General features: G+C 44.5%; 1 protein-coding gene across 1 annotated transcript; it reads left to right on the top strand.

The window, feature by feature from the left end:
* The first annotated feature begins 2847 nt into the window (after positions 1-2847).
* On the top strand, positions 2848-25727 carry LOC132896359 (bifunctional apoptosis regulator-like). Its single transcript, XM_060937131.1, has 8 exons — positions 2848-2989; positions 11471-11746; positions 12166-12376; positions 18770-18939; positions 19435-19579; positions 23510-23686; positions 23768-23964; positions 25365-25727. Exons 2-8 carry the CDS (start codon positions 11475-11477, stop codon positions 25567-25569), a joined length of 1377 nt encoding a protein of 458 aa, XP_060793114.1. The 5' UTR covers positions 2848-2989; positions 11471-11474; the 3' UTR covers positions 25570-25727.

The following is a 25727-nucleotide window of genomic DNA, read 5'->3' on the forward strand; positions in this document are numbered from 1 at the left end:
TTTGTATTTGACAAAGAGAGAAATTTGACATTTTGATATTTTTGAAAAAAAAAATTAAATGACGAAAATTTTATTACCAAAAAGTGCAGCATTTATTTTCCTATTATTTATCAACTTAAATATTCCTTTTGTTAAATTAAAAAAAAACCTTTGTTTCATTTTCTTAATAACCAACAGTAATTATTTACCCACAGTTTAGAAGTTGGAGTAAAATACAATAGCTTATTAACTAAAATATTCCTTTTATTAAAAATGAAAAAGTTCATAACAAATATTCCTTTTCTTAATAAACTTTTAGGAACATTTGTTCTTCCTCCATTTGCTTCTCTTTTCTTTATCTTTCAGCAGTCTGTAAAAAGAGAGCTCTGATTTCTTATTAAATCTATTTGTACACAATCACACAACACCTCTTTCACATTTTACATCTGTCTATTGTGTTTTTGCAGCATTAGAGCAGTGTTACTTCTGCATATGGTGAAGTCACATGTATTCCCGATTGCAATTGTACATTACTGCGCTCTCTGCTGTCTAAACAACACAATTACAGTGAGGAAAAACTAACAGATTATGCTGCCTGATAATAATCATGATTCATTTTTTGTCTCATTGATTCGAATTGTCATAAATTTGTATCATGATTTATCATTGCATGATATATCGTTACATGCCTAAGGAGACTTATAATAACACATAGAGACATTTACATTTCAGACACAGCTATTGGACTATGTTGAGGTATATTAGGTAATAGATCTCCAGGAGGAAGGTAAGGCTGAGCCGTGTGGTCAGTAATTAATCATTAGCCATAGTTAATGAGTAGTTCTGCAGGAGAAATGTGAGACTCAGTAATTACTGCTTAATACCTCGATTAATTACTGCATAGTTAATACTGAACTTCTACTAACACACTTCCTGAGTAATTTATTAGTAGTAGTATTTAATAGGAATAAGTGTTAATGAAGAACTATTAATTCATTTCTGTTTAGTTACCTATGAGTTGTTGAACAGTACTGTAAAGGGCTCGCAAAAGGCTCCAGTTAGCCTGAAGGCTAAATTCTGTACAGTAAAGTCACTTTATTTCTACAGTGTATTTAAAAACAGGAGTTGACCCAAAGCGCTTTACAAGCTTGTACTACTTGAGTCCAGGACTCAGACTCAAATCTGACACGTGCCCTAATTTTAAGGACTCGTGACTTGACTTGGACTTGAGCACTGATGACTCGGACTCATATTTTTGCTTTATTTTTTGTGACGTGCCATAATAATTTGCCAGAAGATATTTATATCTATATTAATTTTTATTCTAATTTCATGCAAGAGAATGCACATTCACCTGTTCATACGTCATGTACAGGAACAAGCTAACGTTAACGGCGCTAAAATGCCTGGAGAGACGCCGCTAGGATTGTCCGCTTTGCTTATACAGACTTCTCGTGCAGTGGGAAAAAATGCACTGCGATGTGTTCCATATGTAGAAGAACTATCGAGGAGACGACGGGGACGACCTCGAACTTCAATCGTCATTTGGTAAAACTCCACCCAGAGAAGGAAGTGACGTGCTGTGTTCATTGCTCTGTTGATAGTGGGCGGGGCTTGCTGAGCGATGAACTAGCTAGTGTTAACCCTCTCTCATGTTATTTGCCCTGTTGATAGTGGGCGGGGTTTGCTGAGCGATGAACTAGCTAGTGTTAACCCTCTCTCATGTTATTTGCCCTGTTGATAGTGGGCGGGGCTTGCTGAGCGATGAACAAGCTTTTTATCTGTAGCCTGTTAACTAAAATGGGGCAGTGGAGCAGGAACGTTAATCTGACACAGTAGCAGAGACGCTTTCACGTAAAGGCAGCAACAGACACCGTCACATGGTACGGGTGGAGTCTTGTTCTCGGACTCGACTCGAAATTTTCTTTAATGACTCGGACTTGAACACTGGGGACTCGAGACTGGACTCGGACTCGAGGTTTAGTGACTCAACTACAAAACCAAATAGAATCATGAAAATCAAATATGAGATTGTAAAATCAATCAAAAATCATCAAATCGATCATGAAATTGTAAGATCAAACTTGACAAAAAACCATGGAGCAACCTCAGACTGAATTAAAAGCAAGAGGAAAAAATGACTTCTGTTTTGTATATAATGCTGATAAGATTAAAAGATAGACGAAGTCATAATGTCGAACTATAATTATTCTACAGTCAGAGGATCAGGATTGTGCATCAAGGCCCACACTGTAAATGTTAATGATCACGCTGCTTTTATTACTTGTCGTATCATCACCAAGCCTTGATGTGTGTTACTGGGTGTGTTAGGAATCGGAGAAACACTTAAACACACACAGTAAAGTGTGTACAGTTTAAGATTCAGGTGTTAAGGTTTTATTGGATGGATGTTGGTTCTTCCAACAGTATGAATTATTATAACATTATTTTATATCTTTGCTGTCTGATACAGTTTTGATGTTGATTTTTATCGTGTGTTTTGGAAGGTGTCCTTGAGGTACCTATAAATAAAATGCATTATTGATATGTATTTTATAGTTTTAGTTCATTACCTGCCTTCTGGTTGATGAGTAACAGTTCTTTACAGTCAGGTGCAGAATGGTTTCCTGAGGGTTTTGGTAGCTCGGATGTGAAGGCATTGGATTTCAGTTTGTCAGGTTGTGAGTTCAAGTCCTGCTACTGCTGGGCGCTTGAGCAAGACCCTTCACCCACAACTGCTCAGGTGTATAAATGAGATAAATGGAAGTCGCTCTGGATAAAGGAGCCTGCAAAATGTCAGAAGTCTAACTGTTTTCCTAAGAAGGAGGAGGAACAGTTTTTAGGGTGGGGTTTGTTGCCAACCTCTCGTGAGTATTGTGTGACGATGTGCGCATTACTTTCACTTTAGAAGTCCTGCTTTTAGGCAAGCAGGTTTGTTCAGAGTTTCATTTTCACCACAGCTACTCTCATGATCATCATTATCATCACCTGTGAGTCAAGCAAAAGTGAAGTAAGTTCAGCTGAATATTCTCTCTCTCTCTCTCTCTCTCTCTCTCCCTCCTTCCTGGGTTCCTGATTTCACTTCATGTGAGTTTCTGAGTATGTGATTAATTCTATCCTGATGACTCTGCACTCGAGAGCACATAGCAGACATTAAAAAGGGGATAATTATAGTTATTATTTCACATTCCTTTTGAGATGCACTCTTCGTGATTCAACTTTATATAAATATGTCTATAAACCTGCTGTACTGTCAAAGGATGAACATTTTTACTTTCACTTCTTTGTTTGTGTGCATCATGTTCTGTTTAAATGCCACTTTCAATCAGCTAAGCAGGGGGAATTGTTAGGGTTTTGCTGGGATTCGAACCTGGTTCGTTGGTGTGATAATCCAGCAAACCCCCACTAGGCCACCAGGGGGATGACTCAAATGCAGAGGCGTGAGGCGGAAGTAGAAAAAGAATCAAAAGGTTTATTTAAACTATATACACTATATACAGGGCAAAACAAAAGACAAAAAAAACCCAAAGAGTATAATCCAAAAGAAAAGCAAAGTGCAAAAATTCAAAAGCTAAGAAGATCAAAAAACACAGTACAAAGGAAACTGGAGATAAACATAACAGCACAAAGACTCCGTGACAAGAGGACTGAACTCAGGGGTATAAATAGACAAACTAATTAAGGACACAGGTGAAGATAATTAGGCAATTAACACAAACACAAGACACAGGAACAGTGGCGGCCTCTAGAGGCCAAAATAAACACGACATGAAAAGGAAATAACAGCGGCCTCTAGAGGCCAAAACAGTCCTAGTCCTAACAGGACCCCCCCCTCTAGGAGCGTCTCCTGACGTTCCCAGGGCGATCCGGATGGGCCGAATGGAAGTCCCGACATAGTTCTTTATCAAGGACATCCCGAGCAGGAACCCAGCAGCGCTCCTCAGGACCATAGCCCTCCCAGTCCACCAGATATTGCAACCCGCCGCGGACCCGGCGGGAGTCAAGCAGGCGATTCACAGTGAACACAGTCTGCCCCTGGAAGATGCGGGGGGGTGGGGGGTTCCTAGGGGCAGGGGCATACGTAGACGTCAGTACGGGCCGTAACAGGGAAACATGGAAAGTGGGGTTGATCCTCAGAGTCCGGGGCAACTGGAGCCGGTAGGAGACAGGGTTCACCCTGCGCACCACCTTGAAGGGGCCAATGTAGCGAGGAGCAAGCTTGCGGTTCTCCACCCGCAGTGGAAGGTCCTTAGTGGACAGCCAAACACGCTGCCCAGGGCGGAAAGCGTGTGCAGGTCTTCTATGGCGGTTGGCCTGAGTCTGGTTGGTTCTGGAGGTCTGTATGAGGGTCTTCCTGACCTTGCTCCAGGTCTTGCGACACCGTCTCACATATTGGTTGACCGAGGGCACCCCCGCGTCCTCCTCCTGGTCCGGGAACAGAGGTGGCTGGAACCCGAATTGGCACTGGAATGGCGACAGCTTGGTGGCCGATGACTGCAGGGTGTTGTGGGCGTACTCCGCCCATGGCAGCCAGGTGCTCCACGATGTCGGGTTATCCATAGCCAGGCCTCGCAGGGTGGTTTCCAGGTCCTGGTTGAGCCTCTCCGTCTGACCATTGGACTGTGGGTGAAACCCAGAGGAGAGGCTGGCAGTGGCTCCGATGACCTTGCAGAACCCGTGCCACACTCGGGAGGAGAACTGGGGCCCTCGGTCTGAGACGATGTCCTGTGGAAGACCAAAGACTCGGAAGACATGATTAAACAAAAGTTTCGCAGTTTCAAGAGCAGAGGGGAGTTTGCACAGTGGTATGAAGCGGCAGGCCTTGGAGAATCTGTCAACTAAGACCAAAATGACCGTGTTACCTTGTGACTCAGGGAGACCCGTGATAAAGTCGACTGCCACGTGGGACCAGGGACGCCGGGGAATGGTCAGAGGATGCAGGAGACCCTGGGGACGCTGTCGTGGGTTCTTGGTTCTGGTGCAAACCTCACAGGACAGGACAAATGACCTTACTTCCTTCTCCATGTCAGGCCACCAGAAGCGTCTTTTCAGGAAGTCCAGGGTCCTCCGAGCTCCCGGGTGGGCGGTGAGAGGGGAAGAGTGACCCCACTGGAGAACCTTGGCCCGGGCTTGATGTGGGACGTACAAGAGGCCTGGTGGCCCCGTCCCAGGACCGGGGTCCTGGCGTTGGGCTCGTCGGACAGCCTCCTCAATACCCCAGCGGACAGGGGCCACAATCCGGGACACAGGGATAATAGGCCCGACTTCATTCTCCCTGTTAGTGGCAGAGAACAGTCTGGACAGTGCATCAGGTTTGGTGTTCTTGGAGCCGGGGCGGTATGAGAGGGTGAAGTCAAACCGACTGAAAAACAGGGCCCACCTAGCCTGTCGAGGGTTCAGTCTCTTGGCTTGCTGGAGGTACTCCAGGTTCTTGTGGTCAGTCCAAACCAGGAATGGATGTTGTGCTCCCTCCAGCCAGTGCCTCCACTCCTCAAGGGCCAGTTTGACCGCTAGCAGTTCTCGATCCCCCACATCGTACCGGGACTCAGCAGGACTCAGGCGGTGGGAGAAGTAAGCGCAGGGGTGCAGCTTTCCTTCCGAACGTTGAGAGAGCACCGCGCCGACACCACTGTCCGAGGCGTCCACCTCCACGATGAATGGTTGGGAGGTGTCCGGGAGAACCAGAATGGGTGCCGTGCAGAAGCGGTCCTTGAGGTCTTTGAACGCCTTTTCTGCCTGAGGAGACCAGCCATAAGATCCACCTGTCCCTTTGGTGAGGTCTGACATGGGTGCTGCCACAGAACTGAAGTTCCTGATGAACTTGCGGTAGAAGTTAGCGAATCCTAAGAACCGCTGAACCTCCTTAACGGACTTGGGAGTAGGCCAATCCCGGACGGCCAGGGTCTTGGCAGGGTCCATTTGGAGTTGGCCTGTCCGTACAATAAATCCCAGAAAGGAGACCTCGGGAACATGAAATTCGCATTTCTGGGCCTTGGCGAACAGATTGTTCTGTAGCAGCCTCTGGAGAACCTGGCGGACATGGTGGCGGTGCTCCTGCATGGTCTTGGAAAAGATAAGGATGTCGTCGAGGTAGACAAAAACATATAGGTTAATCATGTCCCTTAAGACGTCGTTGATTAGGGCCTGAAAAACAGCTGGTGCGTTGGTGAGTCCGAAGGGCATCACCTGGTATTCGTAGTGCCCAGACGGGGTGTTAAAGGCAGTCTTCCACTCGTCTCCCTGTCGGATACGGATGAGGTGGTATGCGTTCCGTAGGTCCAACTTGGTGAAGACGGTGGCGCCTTGGAGCAGGTCGAAAGCTGTGGACATCAGCGGAAGGGGATATCGGTTGCGCACAGTGATCTTATTCAGGCCCCTGTAATCAATACATGGTCGGAGCCCCCCATCCTTCTTGCCGACAAAGAAGAAGCCGGCTCCAGCAGGTGAAGTGGAGGGTCGAATAAACCCAGAGACCAGGGCATCTTTGAGGTATTCCTCCATGGCCTTGCGTTCTGGCTGAGAGAGTGAAAACAGTCTGCCACGAGGAGGGGTAGTCCCAGGGAGCAAGTCGATGGCACAGTCGTAGGCCCGGTGCGGAGGAAGAACGGCGGCCCTGCTCTTGCTGAATACCTCCTTGAGATCCCAGTACTCTGTGGGAACTTGAGATAACTCGGTGAGATCAGGGGGCTCGGCAGGAGACACAGGAGAGCTAGAGAGCAGACAAGAGGCATGGCATGCAGGGCCCCATTCCACAACCTGGCTTGTTACCCAGTCTATGCGAGGGTTGTGGCGAGTAAGCCAAGGAAGGCCTAGAATAACTGGGAACTCAGGTGAAGGAATCAGGTGCAGGGATATTTCTTCCTTGTGACCTTGAGACTGGAGGAAGACTGGAGAAGTAACTTGAGTGACTCTTCCATCACCTAACGCTTGGCCATCGAGGGCAGACACAGACAGAGGGACTTCAAGAGGTGCAGTAGGTATATTGATGCTTTGGGCGAAGTGAATATCCATAAAGTTCCCAGCCGCCCCTGAGTCTATCAAAGCTTGACAAGAGTGGACAGACTCACCCCAGGAGATGGAGACCGGGATGTAGATTCCTTGGCCAGGGAGTCCGGGAGAGAGGGTAGGCCCCGTCACAACCCTCCCTCGGCTGGACGGGGCGGTCCTTTTCCCAAGAGTTCGGGACATGATGCTCGGAAGTGACCAGGCTTGCCACAGTAGATGCAGCACTTGTCCCTCCTTCTGCGCTCCCTCTCAGATGCGGAGAGGCGAGTACGACCCACTTGCATGGGTTCTGGACAGTCACTGAAGGAGGTAGACGGTCTCCAGGTAGAGGTAGGGAGGCTGGGGGGGCTCAAGGCTTGGTGGCGTTCTCTCATCCTGTTGTCCAGACGAATAGCATGTGAGATGAGGGTTTCGAGGTCACTTGGGCATCCAATAGAGGCCAGACCGTCCTTGATGGGGTCAGACAGACCATGGTGAAAGGCTGACACCAGGGCAGTCTCGTTCCATCCACTTACTGCTGCGAGTGTTCGGAACGAGATGGCGTAATCTGCGACGCTTCCTCCTTGCCGGATGGACATGAGCTTTCGGGCTGCGTCGGTACTGATGTCTGCCTGATCGAAGACCCGAAGCATCTCTTCAGAAAACAGCTGGAAATCAAAGCACTCAGGTCCCTGTCTTTGCCAGATAGCAGTAGCCCAGGCTCGCGCCTTACCAGCTAATAAGGTGATCACAAAGGCAATCTTGCGGCGATCCGTAGTGTAGGTGGTAGGCTGAAGCTCAAAGGTGAGTTGACACTGGGTAAGGAACTCTCGGCACTCACTGTGCTTGCCGTCATACCTCTGTGGTGCAGGAAGGCTGGGTTCGCGAGGTGAAGAAGGCAGCATTGCAGGAGGCACTGGAGCAGGAGTGGGAGCTGGATCAGGAGCAGGAACTGGATCAGGAGCAGGAGATGCAGGCAGAGATGTCAGCTGTGCCAGGGTTTTCCCAATTTGCTGAAGCAGTTCCTCGTGGCGAGCGAGGGCCTCACGTTGGCTGGTGAGCGTACGTCCATGAGCGTCCATGGTCGCTCCGAAGCGTGTCAAAGCTGCCATAATTCCCTGAAGGTTGGCCGGGTAGACAGTTGAAGCAGCCTCTGCTGAGTCGGTCATGACGGAGTCTTTCTGTTAGGGTTTTGCTGGGATTCGAACCTGGTTCGTTGGTGTGATAATCCAGCAAACCCCCACTAGGCCACCAGGGGGATGACTCAAATGCAGAGGCGTGAGGCGGAAGTAGAAAAAGAATCAAAAGGTTTATTTAAACTATATACACTATATACAGGGCAAAACAAAAGACAAAAAAAACCCAAAGAGTATAATCCAAAAGAAAAGCAAAGTGCAAAAATTCAAAAGCTAAGAAGATCAAAAAACACAGTACAAAGGAAACTGGAGATAAACATAACAGCACAAAGACTCCGTGACAAGAGGACTGAACTCAGGGGTATAAATAGACAAACTAATTAAGGACACAGGTGAAGATAATTAGGCAATTAACACAAACACAAGACACAGGAACAGTGGCGGCCTCTAGAGGCCAAAATAAACACGACATGAAAAGGAAATAACAGCGGCCTCTAGAGGCCAAAACAGTCCTAGTCCTAACAGGAATTTCCTAATACATAAGATACAGATCTGACATGTGAAGTGTAAAGCACATGACACCTCCATCAGGTGAAAACATTCAGATAAATAATAAAGTTCATGAGACTCTTTTTTGTTAAATAACAATCTATTATTATAGGTCATGAAAACCTAAAATACCTCGCATTTCTGACATCATTAAAATGTTTTAAATATTAAATATTCTATTACTGTAGTGGTTAGCACCGTCGCCTCACAGCAAGAAGGTCCGGGTTCGAGCCCCGTGGCCGGCGAGGGCCTTTCTGTGCGGAGTTTGCATGTTCTCCCCGTGTCCGCGTGGGTTTCCTCCGGGTGCTCCGGTTTCCCCCACAGTCCAAAGACATGCAGGTTAGGTTAACTGGTGACTCTAAATTGAGCGTAGGTGTGAATGTGAGTGTGAATGGTTGTCTGTGTCTATGTGTCAGCCCTGTGATGACCTGGCGACTTGTCCAGGGTGTACCCCGCCTTTCACCCGTAGTCAGCTGGGATAGGCTCCAGCTCGCCTGCGACCCTGTACAGGATAAGCGGCTACAGATAATGGATGGATGGATGGATGGATGGATGGATGGATATTTCATTACAGCAAAGCTTTAACAAAAAAAAAAGATGCAAGTACAAATAATTATAATCAAAGATTAATTAAAATAAAACTTTATTTTACCAACAAAAAATATGCATCATTTCTCTCTCTCTCTCTCTCTCTCTCTCTCTCTCTCTCTCTCTTTTTCTTTCATTTTATTCTGGAATTTTTTTTTCTGGAAGGGATTTTTCCTTCTACGTTCACCACATTCTTCTCAGGTGGGCGTATCCAAACACCAGCTTAAACTGAGTTGTACTTGCACCATTTATCTTTACATTTTAGAATCTATTTAAAACTTTTGGCACTTTCAGTACTTAGTAGGGCCAATAAAATACAACCCCATTTCCAAAAAAAGTTGGAACACTGTAAAACCTAAATAAAAACACAATGTCATGATTTTCAAATCATGGGAACTCTATATTTCATTGAAAATCGTCCAAAGACAGCATATCAAATATTAAAACTGAAAAATTTTATTGTTTTTTGAAAAATATTTGCTCATTTTTCATTTGATGTCAGCAACACATTTAAAAAAGTTGGGACAGGGGCAACAAAAGACTGAAAAAGTTGTGTAATGTTTTTAAAAGAAACTAATTAGTTTAATTGTCAACAGGTCAGTAAGATGATTGGATATAAAAAGAGCATCCCAGAGAGGCGGAGTCCCTCAGAAGTAAAGATGGGCGGGGTTCACCGCTCTGTGAAAGACTGCAACAATTTAAGAATAACATTCCTCAATGTAAAACTGCAAAGAATTTGTGGATCACATCATCTATGGTCCATAATATCATTAAAAGATTCAGAGAATCTGGAGAAATCTCTGTATGCGAGAGACAAGGCTGAAAACTGGCATTGGATGCCTGCGATCTTCAGGCCCTCAGGAGACACTGCATTAAAAGCAGACACGTGTCTGTAGTGGAAATCACTGTATGGGCTCAGGAACACTTCAGAAAACCATCGTCTGTGAAAACACTTCATTACTGCATCCACAAATGCAAGTTAAAACCAGATATAAACAATATCCAGAAACCCCGCCCCCTTCTCTGGGCCCAAGCTCTTTTACGATGGACTGAGGCGAGGTGGAAAACTGTCCCGAGGTCTGACGAATCAAAAGTAGAAATTATTTTTAGAAATCATGGACCCCACGTCCTCCAGGCTAAAGAGGAGAGGGACCGTCCGGCTTGTTATCAGTGCACAGCTCAAAAGCATTCAGCATCTGTGATGGTATGAGGGGGCATTAGGGCACATGACATGGGGAGCTTGTACATCTGGGAAGTCATCATTAATGCTGAATGATATAAACACATTTCAGTGCAACATGCTGCCATCCAGACAAAATCTTTTTCAGGGAAGTCCTTCCTTCTTTCAGTAAGAGAAAATCTGCACATATTAAAACTGCATGGCTCTGTAGTAAAAGAGTCCGGGTGCTAAACTGGCCTGCTGCAGTCCAGCCCTGTCTCCCATTTAAAACATTTGGCGCATTATGAATCACAAAATATGACAAAGGAGACCCCAAACTGTTGAGCAGCTGAAATTGTAAAACAGGCAAGAATGGGACAACATTTCTCTTTCAAAACTACAGCAATTGGTCTCCTCAGTTCCCAAACGTTTACAGAGTGTAGAGGTGATGCAACACAGTGGTAAACATGCCCCTATCCCAACTTTTTGGAAAACAGGGTTGTAGATACTAAAATATGTGCTGTAATTTCACATGAAACAGATTTAATCTGATACTACAGAAGAATGACTGAGTACTGGAGCTGGGATTTTAATTGAACATATTTTGTTGCCATCGGATAGAACATAACTGTGAATAACTCGATTTGTGACGGAAACAAAATTCACTAGTGGCTCATTAAAAGTACTCAAATATCACTATTCCTGAAAATTTTCCCCTTTTCATATTAAAAATAAAAAACAAATACAGTACTCTGTAATATATATAATAATTGCATTAAAAACTTTTTTTTTCTGACAGTTCTCTAAAAATAATCCCAGTCTAGTAAAGGGGTAGGTGACTTTAAACAGTCTGAGAATCACTATGGAGTACAGTTGGATTCTTATGAAAACACTTTAAATAATTAGCATATAAATCTGAAATAGTAATTGAGATTTGTTCCAGAAGGAACTAGCATGTATTATTGCAGTTTCAAACACCAATATACACACACACACACACACACACACACACACACAGAACGCTTATTTAAGTCTTTATGCCTCCATATAGCTGATCTCTCGTGTCTGATTGCAGTTCAATGACCTACGTGCACCAAAAACCCACTGACTGTTACATCAACATCTCAGAGTTTGATGATGATGATGATGATGATAAAGCTAACGGCATCTCGCTGCCTGAAGTCACATGTCTCTGCTGCTATGATGTGTTGCTGGATCCCACCACGCTGAGCTGTGGACACAGTTTCTGTCGTCACTGTCTCGCCATGTGGGTGCAGTCCTCCAGGAAGGCCATGTGTCCGACCTGTCGCAGGATCTGGCATGGTTTCCCCAAAGTCAACATCTCATTCAGGTAAAGCCGCTGTGTTCACACCACGTCACAATATGCGACAGAATTGCTGCATCTCACACACACATGACAGTTTCATGACCTTGATTTAGTATTTTGTGGCTTCATTAAGTTGTGCGCATGAGTAACCATCAGAGCACAACTAAATCCAAAACAATAAGACGTGCTGGATCAGGTGCTATTCTACAAATATAATTATAATGAATGCGGAAGCCATTTTGTGAAATGAAACCAGTGATTAGTTTTAGTACTAATCTTTTATTTTTTCATGTTTAAATTGTCTTTTGCATTATGGATTACAGTAGCCAGAAAAGAAAAGATTTCCTTTTTCAGTCTGCATTTTCTATCCCTGATTTTTTTTTTTTCAGGTTTAAAGGTGAGTGTTTGTGTTTAAACTGATATGAAGTGTGTGTTCTGTGCAGAGATTTGGTGGAGAAACATTTCCAGGCCAACGTAGAGAGAAGACGACAGAGCATCATGGCTGACCCGCGTATCGTTCAGTCTCTGCAAGTATTCGAGCAAGCTGAGCATGTGATTCGCTGTCGAGCTACTCGGCCCCCTGTGCAATGGTACCCCTGGCTGGGCCCCGGAGGATTCTTTTCTGGAGTGCTCATCACTCTCACTTTTACTACTGTGAGTTATACTTTGTTCCGTTAGTTATGACAGTTTCCTATAAATAAATCTTCCCAGGATTATGAAGAAATGTGTTTACACAGTAACTACAGCGACCTGAGATTCTTTCTTTCATTCATTTTTTTATTTATTTACTTATTTATTTGTTTTTGTTTATTTTCTTACTTACCAACTTACTTACTTTCTTGGGATTTTGGGGCCAAAACACCACACATTATTTACATTACTTTTTGTCAGATTGTAACCGTTTCAGATCCACGTCTGAAGCTTCATCACCACTGATCCATTTCTAGTTTTTTCGGAACATTGCCAAGATGGCCACCAAGTGAACAGACTTTACTCAAAGGACTTTGATGACACTGAGGCTACAGAAAGTTATTAGGGCAGAAAAGTTTTCAGAAAAATAATCACCCAACCCAACTCCTGATAGGCCTAACACCTGTCAGTAGATAAGCTTTTTCCATTTATGCTGATCTTTAAATAATTCGGCTTCCTTTACAGAGTCCAAAGATGTCAATCTTGCTGTGAGTGACTCCATAATGTTTTGGATCCATTGCTTTCTTGGCCATCCTATGGGTCTTTTAGTTGTAGATTTCCAGATGAACCATTTCTTTGGTATTCACTGGTCCTCCATTCTCATCATATGACCAAACCAAAGGCAGCCTGCAACAACTAGCTCCATCAGGAGGTGGTCCCCTGAAATGGAAGATGCCCTCAGAGACTGCTATGACATCACGGACTGGGATGTGCTGCTTAGCCCACACTGTGAGGACATACTGTAGAGGGGCTGACATACTGTCTGATAGATTATTGCTGTGTTCACACTTATACCGGTACGAAAGTGGTATAACTGTATCGATACAAAGTATAACGGTACAGTTTAGTGCATCTGTCTACACTAGCGAGAAATGTTTGCGGTTTTCTTTCACAGTAGTTGAAATGCGCGTGCGCGAAATGTTTCCGTGGTTACCGAGTAACTTCCTTCCGAGAATATATGGCATCCGTTATTTCAAGATCTCGAGAAAACAAAACAATTATTTCATGATCTCGAGAAAACAAAACAATTATTTCATGATCTCAACTGGATCACTGTATCTCCATCGGTAGAGACGAAGCCGGGCCAGTCTTCTGCGAAGGTGCCGTGGACTAATTTTGAAATTATCCCTCATTAAAAGACTTGATGCAATCTCTCCCTGTGTCAACCCCTGATCAAAATATTGCCTTATTAGGTGATCGATTATTCCAGACATTCTAATGACCAAAGTTGCGTCTATACAGAATGAGAAATAGCCCCAAAGTCAGCATATCACAAGTCTCTTGGCGCACCTGAATGAACCATTTCTCAGCTGTTTACTCGAGATCTCGAAATAACGGTTTTGTTTTCTCGAGATCTCGAATTAGTTGTGTTGTTTTCTCGAGATCCTGAATTAATTATGTCGTTATCTCGGGATAACAAGGTGAATAAAAAAAGGATTATATGAAGGGCCTCTCTCGGCTTCCGTACGGATGAAACAACGCGTGTGTGCTTTTTGTTGTCAATGTACAGTCTGTATTTCTGGTGGTCATTTATTCAGTCAAATCGTATAAAACACACGAGGCAGTTGAGAAAGAAACAAACGAATCTCCGTTCTTCACTATTTTATTCAGCGAAGACATCAATTGAGGTGTGTGACTTTGCACATGCACATTATATTTGTATCGATACAGAACCGCTTCATCTGTCCACACTACAGCGAAGCGCTACAGTACCGATACTGTACCGGTACGAAACCCATACATTTGTGGGTTTCGTACCGATACAGTTATACCGCTACAGTACCGGTATAGTTGCTAGTGTGGACAGGTGTTATGGTACGAAAGTAGTTTCGTATCGGTACAAAATCCCTAGTGTGGACAGGGTATATCTCAACTTCTGTGCAGACGTGGTCTCCCCCGCTAAGACTTGTACAGTGTTACCCTAATAATAAGCCATGGGTAACACAGGAAGTCAAAGCTGTCCTCAACAGGAAGAAGGCTGCCTTCAGGAGCAGGGATAGGGAGGCGATGATGGCAGTACAGCAGGAGGTGAAACGCTGCATGAGGGAAGCTAAGGACAGCTACAGGAGAAAGGTGGAGCAGAAGCTGAAGGAGAACAGTATGAGGGAGGTCTGGGAAGGTGTGAAAACCATCACAGGCCACAATATAAAGACCAGAGTCATTGAGGGGACAGTGGAGAGGGCGAACAAGTTGAATGACTTCTTCAATTGGTTCAACCAGCCCACGTCCCCCCCACCCTCTCCCTCACTGCAGCCATCTCTCCTTCTTCCCTCAACACACCTCCCCCCACCTCAACACAGACTCTTCCATGCATTACTACAGACCAGGTCAGAGGTCAACTGAGGAAGCTTCACCCCAGGAAAGCAGCAGGCCCAGACAAGGTGTGTCCACGACTACTGAAGAGCTGTGCTGCTGAACTGGGTGAACCACTTCAACGCATCTTCAACCTCAGCCTGCAGTTTGGGAGAGTGCCAACCCTCTGGAAGACACCATGTATCGTTCCAGTTCCCAAAAAGAATCGGCCCAGCGAGCTGAACGACTTCCGACCGGTGGCACTCACTTCACATCTGATGAAGACATTGGAGTGGCTCTTCCTCAGCCTCCTCAGACCCCAGGTACAACATGCCCAGGACTGTCTGCAGTTTGCATACCGGGCAGGTGTTGGTGTGGAAGATGCCATCCTCTACCTGCTAGACCGAGCCCACTCGCATCTGGATAAGGGAAATGGCACAGTGAGGATCCTCTTCTTGGACTTCTCGAGTGCCTTCAACACCATCCAGCCCCTACTGCTTCAGGACAAACTGAACAGGATGCGAGTGGACCCCTGCCTGGTCACCTGGATCTCCAGCTACCTCACCAAAAGGCCGCAGTACATCAGGCTGAAGGACATCACGTCTGACACTGTAATTAGCAGCACCGGTGCACCCCAGGGCAAGGTGCTGGCCCCTCTTCTCTTCACCCTGTACACCGCGGACTTCTGCTACAACTTGGAGCTGTGTCACATTCAGAAGTTCGCCGATGACACAGCCATCGTTGGGTGTATCAGCAACGACAGAGAGGAGGAGTATAGGAGCCTAGTGAGGGACTTTGCTGTGTGGTGCAACAGGAACCATCTGCAGCTCAACACCTCGAAGATGAAGGAGCTGGTCATTGACTTTGGGAGGTCCAGACCAAGGTCACGACCAGTTCTGATCGAGGGAGTCGAGGTGGAGGCTGTGGATTCCTACAAGTACCTCGGGCTGTGGCTGGACAGCAAGCTGGACTGGACTTGCAACACCAATCACTTATACAGGAAGGGACAGAGCAGGCTATACTTCCTTAGGAGGCTGCGGTCCTTTAACATCTGCAGGAAACTCCTGGGGATGTTCTATCAGTCTGTGGTCGCCAGTGTCCTGTTTTACACCGTGGTGTGCTGGGGGGGCAGCACATCCAAGAAGGACACATCCAGGCTGGACAAACTAATCAGGCGGGCCGGCTCTGTGGTCGGATGAAGCTGGACTCTCTGGTGGCAGTGACAGAGAAGAGGTCTATGGGCAAACTATTGAACATCATGGACGATGCCAGTCACCCTCTGCACACCGTCATCAGCAACCAGAGGAGCCTGTTCAGTGACAGAATGCTCCTTCCCAAGTGCAGGACGAACAGACTCAAAAACTCCTTTGTCCCTCACGCCATCAGACTGTACAACTCTTCTCTGGGGGGGAGGAGGGGTAACAGGAGGACAGAGGACGGGAAGGAGCAGTAGCCTAGCCTAACAATAAGCAATACCGGACAATGTGCAATATAACGTGCAATATCTTTCCTGCTTCCCCCCCCCACACACACACACTTACCATAACCCCACTTCTCCCCCCCTTTCCCCCTCCCCCTTCCTCCCTCCCCCCTTCCTCTCTTCCCCATATCTTATTCTTTTATATTTGTATATGTAAATACTTCATTTATTTTAATTTATCTAGAAGTTTTTCTCTATTTCTTTTCTCTGTTTATCTGTAATGATGCTGCTGGAATCTCAATTTCCTTGAGGGAACCCTCCCAAAGGGATCAATAAAGTTTTATCTAATCTAATCTAATCTAATCTAATCTAATCTAATCTAATCTAACCACCTAAGTTGGGCACACTCCGCAAAAGTAAGGACACTCTCCACACCCAATTCTTGTCTAATTGACCTCAGTGACCTCAATTATAGGCTCACAATTTGGATTTGGTTACCTGTTTGCGAAAAAATAATATTGAAAAAATATATATTAGTTCACCAAATAATTAAGCAGTTCAGGTGGCCCATCACAGCTGACGATGGCAATCTTCTTGTGGAATCTTCTTTTTGATGAGAGCATATGTGGCTCACAAGTCCAATATGTCAGCCACACAAGCATTGACATTGAGGACATTGGTGAGCCATTATAGCTGGATTGCTTACTGCTGCCTTCTGTCTGGTGCTGGTTATTAATGAGTTGATGCTGATGAGTCTCTTCAAAGTTCTTGGCAGCTGTGTGAACTGTAGACCGCCAGGTTGTCCTATTGGCAGCACAGATCACACGGAGGTATGGTTGTTTGCTTCAGGTGCTCTTTAATGCAGTCCCTGTATTGTTTTTTTGGGTGTCCCAGGTTTCGCTTTCCCTGGGCAAGCACTCCATACATCACTTGGTGGGGTGAGTGTCACTGATAGTGCCAGGAATCAGAGTTCATGCCAGCTTCCAAACATGGCCACCACAGACTACAACTCCCAAACACCTCATCGCCCTCCCTCTCTGGAATTCTAATCATTGTCTCACCTGCTCATCATTTACCTCAGTACTTAAGGACTCTAGCTCCAATCCATCAGTGCGAAGTATTGCTCAGTGTGTCTCTATCTGATTGTACCAAGCTGTTTGTTTCCTGAAACTGATTCTCTGTGATTCTGACTGTAGTTCCCGTTTATTCTCGACTCTGATTCCTCGTCTTCTCTATGATATCCTGTTTGCACATTGACCAACCCCTCGCTCGATACTGACTTCAATTATAGGCTCACGATTTGGGTTTGGTTACCAGTTTGCGATGCATCCGGTCTCCCCTGTGACTGCTTCCGTAACTGCATGCGATTTGACAGTAAGCGGGAGGAATCCATGCGAATCACACGGCATTTAGTTTAATTTATATTAACGACATGTCTATTAGGCGGCACGGTGGTGTAGTGGTTAGCGCTGTCGCCTCACAGCAAGAAGGTCCGGGTTCGAGCCCCGTGGCCGGCGAGGGCCTTTCTGTGCAGAGTTTGCATGTTCTCCCCGTGTCCGCGTGGGTTTCCTCCAGGTGCTCCGGTTTCCCCCACAGTCCAAAGACATGCAGGTTAGGTTAACTGGTGACTCTAAATTGAGCGTAGGTGTGAATGTGAGTGTGAATGGTTGTCTGTGTCTATGTGTCAGCCCTGTGATGACCTGGCGACTTGTCCAGGGTGAACCCCGCCTTTCGCCCGTAGTCAGCTGGGATAGGCTTCAGCTTGCCTGCGACCCTGTAGAACAGGATAAAGCGGCTAGAGATAATGAGATGAGATGAGATATTTTGTCCATCAAAGCTATAGAGTTTTCTATTCATGAAATTTCCATTGATAGATACATTACATCTGAGTTAACTTTGGTACTTGGACCCCTAAATACCATAGTGGTGATAAGGAAGGTTGTAGTTTCCACCAATGGAGCAAATGTTTAAATCACTGACCCCTGGATATGATTCACAAACCTCACTTTGAGACCTACTGCATCATCAGTCTGTGATGTTTGCTAGCAAGATGACAAGAATTTTGTTAAACAATGGTAAATGTTGTGTGGAATTTGCTTTGGAGGACTTTGGTAGGTTCACTGGTTAAAGCTCTGGGTTAAAGGTCAGAGGTTGAAGCCACAGAACTGCCAAGCTGCCACTGGTCCAGCCTTGAGCATGACCCTTAACCTTCTCAGCTCCAGGAGAACCATATCACATCTGACCTAGCTTCCTAAAAAACCTGGGACATGTAAAGTATTTCACAGGACTTTCATGTAGTTTATGTGAAAAATAAAGGCTTCTCTCTTTATAAACACATGCCAGTGTTTTCATACTAAAACAAAGACTTTTGATTGTCTGGTTGAACTTGAACCTGTTCGTATTTACCCAGGGATACATCTCTCAGCTCACACACACTCTGTGGTCCACTTCTCTGTAGTAGAATAATTCCAGGAAATTCTGATCAGGAAATGTATTTGTATTTTACGGGACTGTGAAGCTGTCTCTCATGGTGGAATTTTATCTTTTACTAACTATGTAAGATGTGTTGATAGTGTGTGTGTGTGTGTGTGTGTGTGTGTGTGTGTGTGTGTGTGTGTGTGTGTGTGTGTGTGTGTGAATGCTAGGTGGTATTTCTGGTGTATCACTGGAGTGCAGGAGATTTGAAGGTGGAGCGTCTGGTGAAGAAGCCGCTTGAGGCGTGGACACCTGATGAGGTGGACATGTGGATGGAGAACCTGGGAACGTGGATGTCTCCTTACAGAGATATCTTCCTTAAGGAGCAGGTTAATGGCAGGTAAACACACACACACACACACACACACACACACACACACACACACACACACACACACACACACTTTTTTCCTGTGGTGCTGCAGAACCCCCATACTGAGGTTTCTGTCTAGCTAAATTAGTTGATGCTAGTGATGAACAATTTCTAGCTGTCATGGTAACATTATGTTTTGGCTGATGTGAAACGAATCACCGTGAAATCAAGACACTGAAATCCGACTTGGACATACTGACGTGTGGTTAATGTGACATAATTCACTAGCAGCTAGCTAAAACGTAAGGCTGTTAAGGATAGCAAGAGGGCATAGGAGTGTTTTTGTCATTTGCATATTCATGTATATTTATAAATCCTCACATTTTTAATGAAGTTAAATGTTTAGAGGTGTTTATAGTCCATTTTAAGTTTCTTGTGCTTATAAAATATAGTAAATTTAAATGTCTATAATGGTGTGTGTGTGTGTGTGTGTGTGTGTGTGTGTGTGTGTGTGTGTGTAAGGTTGTTAAATGCACTAGGAGAACAGGATTTATTAAAGCCTCCATATGGAATAGAAAATGAGCTCCACAGACGTGCGTTACTGAAAGAAGTTCACCGTGTGCAGGAACTCGGCTTCAAACGGCCTCAAAATCTCTGGGAGTACAAGGTAAATAACACACACACACACACACACAGAGATTTAGCACCGTTTTTATCTGAAAAGTGGTGTATAATATAATATTTCATTTCTTTGGACGATGAACGCTTGCAAACCAAGAAAAATGTATCGTCACTGATATGAAGTTTTCTGTCAGGAGAAATTTAATATTCATCCCATCTTTGTTCTTGCCAATTTCCACCCACTCAGGACCTAAGTGTTCCCTATCACATGACAGCTACGAACCGGGGAGGGTAGGACTTGCACATGCTTCCTCTGATACCCCTTTTCAACCAATAGGTTCTTGAACCGGTTCTATCCAGGATTCTTTGAACTTTGGTGCCAGATAGTGAACCGGCCCACGTTTTCACCAGTTTTGAGCATAATCAAAGATGCATCATGAGCGGAGGGCATGGCACAATTCACAACAGGAGTCAAGAGTTATCACAAGATGATGGAGCGCACTGATTACCTCTGAGTGTTTGTTCTGTTGTTGCAGATATTTGTTTTCAGTCCAGTTTTTCTGAAGATGTTTCCTTTTCCATTGCTATGCTCTGCTTCCTCTCCAAACTAATGGCACGCCCACTGATGTCATGGTTCATGCTGGAAAAACCAACGATATTTTGGTTCCAGCTGGAAAACAACTTTTCAGCTTCTGAACCAAGTTATTTTTGGTGGAAATGCTCCAAACGATTCAAAATTTGGTGCATGACCCAGAACAAAACCTGTTCCCTGTTGGTTGAAAAGGGGTATGAGACATGTCACGCCAACCTCCGCATCTTTTTCAAACTGCTGCTGTCTACCAAAAAATATACTTACATGAAAGAAGTTGCCTTAAACACTTTTATTGCACAGAAACAATGCAAGCATGAGTGAATCCCAGGAGAACACTGAAGTCTGAACTCGTTAACAGTTTTTAAGTTGGGTCCCTTTTTGGGTGACCCACCCTAGGACCGCCTCTAGACCATGCCAAAACAAAATGGCGGCTCCTATTAAAATCATTGTAAAAGAACTTTCTTTGTTTGAAACACAGACTTCTGATTGGCTAATGCTTTTCCTGCTACTTTTCAAAAGAAAATAGACATACTAGCATTTACCATATGGTATTCTAAGGGTTTTACTACTTAATGACAAGTCTGTGTTTGTCATACGAAATGCTTTACAATGATAAGTCTTGCCAGGCAAAACAAACCTCACCCGGTAGCACTTATGATAGATATGAAGGAAGATATTGCGAAAAAAATCGGTCCCCTATGGGTCCATGTGGCTCCTGCTTATAAATAAAATAGTTTTCTAATCCCATGTCCATACAGTAAATATAGCATATATATTTACTCTATGAGGCAGTAGCCACAAAAATGAAGCATAATCCAAAAATGAACAATTTAAAAATCACAATTAAATAAAATATACCAAGTGTCTGTACTTTATATTATTCTAATTTTACCTCTTACAGTTTTTGAAACTGAAACCTCCGAACCAAGACTGACATACACACGCCGTCGCCACGACCCAAACTTATTTCCCGGAAATGGCCCGACGCTAGAGCTCAGTGGAACGCACTTTCCCTCTGTAATAAGCATAAACATGTCTGAAAGCCATTTCTTTAGTCTAGTCCATTTATTTCGAATGGTGAACTGAATTGTATACACTCACCGGCCATTTTAATCAGAACACGTGTATGCGCGTGCGCAGTGCGCGATTGTTACACTTTTACATTCTCACAGCGTGATGATTTAGTGGCTAGCGCCTCTATATGAGGCAGTAGACACAACAAAAACAATTTTGACCTTTTAGTGGCCTTGACCGGATGACCCTCAAAATGTTGGAGGTTCTATTTGAGACCGATGACCATCTATCCTGAAAGTTTCATGAAGATTGATCCAGCCGTTTTCCCATAATACCATTAACAAAAAAAAGAAAGAAACCCGACCGAAAACAATACCTTGCCCCCTGGTGGACTCCGTCCCAGGCGAGGTAATCAGTGGTGGTGATCACAAGATGATCAGATATATATGAGGTTGCTGAGATAAAAGAGAGACCAGTGATAGAACACCTGTTATAACTGATGTAACATACAGTGGTGCTTGAAAGTTTGTGAACCCTTTAGAATTTTCTATATTTCTGCATAAATATGACCTAAAACATCATCAGATTTTCACACAAGTCCTAAAAGTAGATAAAGAGAACCCAGTTAAACAAATGAGACAAAAATATTATACTCGGTCATTTATTTATTGAGGAAAATGATCCAATGTTACATATCTGCGAGTGACAAAAGTATGTGAACCTCTAGGGTTAGCAGTTAATTTGAAGGTGAAATTAGAGTCAGGAGTTTTCAATCAATGGGATGACAATCAGGTGTGAGTGGGCACCCTGTTTTATTTAAAGAACAGGGATCTATCAAAGTCTGATCTTCATAACACTTGTTTGTGGAAGTGTATCATGGCACGAACAAAGGAGATTTCTGAGGACCTGAGAAAAAGCGTTGTTGATGCTCATCAGGCTGGAAAAGGTTACAAAACCATCTCTAAAGAGTTTGGACTCCACCAATCCACAGTCAGACAGATTGTGTACAAATGAAGGAAATTCAAGACCATTGTTACCCTCCCCAGGAGTGGTCGACCAACAAAGATCACTCCAAGAGCAAGGCATGTAATAGTCGGTGAGGTCACAAAGGACCCCAGGGTAACTTCTAAGCAACTGAAGGCCTCTCTCACATTGGCTAAGGTTAATGTTCATGAGTCCACCATCAGGAGAACACTGAACAACAATGGTGTGCATGGCAGGCTTGCAAGGAGAAAGCCACTGCTCTCCAAAAAGAACATTGCTGCTCGCCTGCAGTTTGCTAAATATCACGTGGACAAGCCAGAAGGCTACTGGAAAAATGTTTGGTGGACGGATGAGACCAAAATAGAACTTTTTGGTTTAAATGAGAAGCGTTATGTTTGGAGAAAGGAAAACACTGCATTCCAGCAAAAGAACCTTATCCCATCTGTGAAACATGGTGGTGGTAGTATCATGGTTTGGGCCTGTTTTGCTGCATCTGGGTCAGGACGGCTTTCCATCATTGATGGAACAATGAATTCTGAATTATACCAACGAATTCTAAAGGAAAATGTCAGGACATCTGTCCATGAACTGAATCTCAAGAGAAGGTGGGTCATGCAGCAAGACAACAACCCTAAGCACACAAATCGTTCTACCAAAGAATGGTTAAAGAAGAATAAAGTTAATGTTTTGGAATGGCCAAGTCAAAGTCCTGACCTTAATCCAATGGAAATGTTGTGGAAGGACCTGAAGCGAGCAGTTCATGTGAGGAAACCCACCAACATCCCAGAGTTGAAGCTGTTCTGTACGGAGGAACGGGCTAAAATTCCTCCAAGCCGGTGTGCAGGACTGATCAACAGTTACCGCAAACGTTTAGTTGCAGTTATTGCTGTACAAGGGGGTCACACCAGATACTGAAAGCAAAGGTTCACATACTTTTGCCACTCACAGATATGTAATATTGGATCATTTTCTTCAATAAATAAATGACCAAGTATAATATTTTTCTCTCATTTGTTTAACTGGGTTCTCTTTATCTACTTTTAGGACTTGTGTGAAAATCTGATGATGTTTTAGGTCATATTTATGCAGAAATATAGAAAATTCTAAAGGGTTCACAAACTTTCAAGCACCACTGTAAGTAAGAACAGGAACTGACTTGTTTTATGGACATTAAATGTAACTATAAATGGATAAATAGTATGACATTTGGTTCTTTGATCAATAAGAGCGTAAAAGATTTGTTGTTGGCAAATTGCTTTGGTATAAAAGGAATGAAAGTCTCAGTATGTGCTCTTATAGAAAAACAGTCAACTTCGGCACTATAACAGCGCATGCGCACAGTGTTTATTCATTGCATAATAACTCTCGTCTCTGTCCTCTCTGAAGGCAGTAAATGGAGGGAAGTCTTTATTTTTCCTTTACACCATGACCGACTCGCCACGTCTCGCCCTCCTCTACATGTACTTCTTCGATTATTACGACTCGTTCCTGCCCTTCATTCATGTCAGCTGTCCATCAGTGCAGAAGAAGAGTTCAGGAGACGACGTGCCCTTTAGGAACCTGGTATGAGCGTGTGTTTGTGTAGTTAGTGATGTGATCTGTTTTTATTTGCTGCTGTTTAATCTCTCTCTCGCTCCCCCCCAGGACAACCCTGATTGGAAACAGTGGTTGTCGTTTGCAGTGCAGTTCTTCCTTCTGCCCCATCAGCTGAGTTATGACTTTGTGTGGGATTGGGAGAGCGTTCACTACTGGACATCACGCATCATCATGTGGAACTGTTTTATGCTCACACTGCGAGAAGGTCAAATACTGTGGAATCTCCGAAGACAAATTCACCTCAGGTGAGAGAAAAGTCTGAAGTTTATTTCTTAAGATTTGCACTGATGCTGACAAGGAATGTTTATATTCTCCAGTTTAGTTCAGTATTTTCTTTATCATTTTTCTTACTGGGTGGCACGGTGGTGTAGTGGTTAGCGCTGTCGCCTCACAGCAAGAAGGTCCTGGGTTCGAGCCCCGTGGCTGGCGAGGGCCTTTCTGTGTGGAGTTTGCATGTTCTCCCCGTGTCCGCGTGGGTTTCCTCCGGGTGCTCCGGTTTCCCCCACAGTCCAAAGACATGCAGGTTAGGTTAACTGGTGACTCTAAATTGAGCGTAGGTGTGAATGTGAGTGTGAATGGTTGTCTGTGTCTATGTGTCAGCCCTGTGATGACCTGGCGACTTGTCCAGGGTGAACCCCGCCTTTCGCCCGTAGTCAGCTGGGATAGGATCCAGCTCGCCTGCGACCCTGTAGAACAGGATAAAGCGGCTAGAGATAATGAGATGAGATGAGATTTTTCTTACTTATGATAATGAAGGAACATCTTCTGTAAAGCACATTCAAATATCTCACCGTTTTGATCGATGTTGCTAAGGGGTGCGTGAACTTCAGCATTACAGGTAGAGGATGCTGTGGTGTGTATTAGTGTTGTAGTTGTTTTATCTGTAACTGCTTATCCCGTGCGGGGTCGGGGGGCAAGCTGGAGTCTATCCCAGCTGAGGAGCAAGAGGCAGGGTACACCCTGGACAAGTCGCCAGCTCATCGCAGGGCTGACACAAACAACCATTCACACTCACGGTCAATTTAGAGCCACCAATTAACCTAACCTGCATATATTTGGACTGTGGGAGGAAAGCCACACAGATATGGCGAGAACATGCAAACTCTACACAGAAAGGCCCTTGTCGGCCACTGGGTTCGAACGTTCTTGCTGTGAGGCGACAGTGCTAACCACTACACCACCGTGCCACCCAGTGTTGTAGTTAAGACCACTTAAACCAAGACCAAGTCATGACCAAGACCAGAGTGTATCGAGACCAAGACTTTGAGGGGTTGAGATCAAGTCAAGACCAAGGCAGGGTGAAACCGAGTCAAGACCAGGACCAGACCAGTGTGTGTGAAAGGGGTGGGGGAGGGGTGATGGCCATTAACAGTAACGAAAATTTCAAATTAGCAATGAGCCACGTTATTGGTTGCATTTGAAGCAAGAACTTTTACGTCTCATCACAGTAACGATGTTAACAAATAAATCAGACAATGCACAGGAACTTTAGTGAAATCCTCACAGTTGTGGTCTTGAAACAAAACCCCGAGTCTCTATGCTCGAGAGTGAGACCTTCAAAAAGAGATCTTGAGACCGGTCTCGAGTTCTAGAACACTATTGTGTAGAATGAGTTCTTATTTTCTTCTCTGTGTGTGAATTTCAGGATGATCCTGAGCCTGTTCTTCTGCCATGTGTGTATCATTGGAGCGTTCTGTTTCGTCGGTCTGCTCTTCTGGAACATTCTGCATCAGTTTTTTTGGGATTGTTTGTTCTACTGGTTACTTTACTTCCTCCCTTTCTGCAGTACAATCACAGTTCTGTTTCCACTTCTAAGACAATTGTGTCCATATGTACATAATCAACAATAACACACACAGTATGCTGAATGAGCAGTGTTCCATGAACTCCTCATTAAGAAAAAAAATAATATAAGGAATGATTCACACATTTAACAACTGTAAAAGATCATGAGTTTGATAAATTATTGTATTATGTATGATTTTCAAATTACTTGATATGTTCTTAA

This window comes from Neoarius graeffei, chromosome 13 (genome assembly GCF_027579695.1).
Source record: "Neoarius graeffei isolate fNeoGra1 chromosome 13, fNeoGra1.pri, whole genome shotgun sequence".
Taxonomy (NCBI): domain Eukaryota; kingdom Metazoa; phylum Chordata; class Actinopteri; order Siluriformes; family Ariidae; genus Neoarius; species Neoarius graeffei.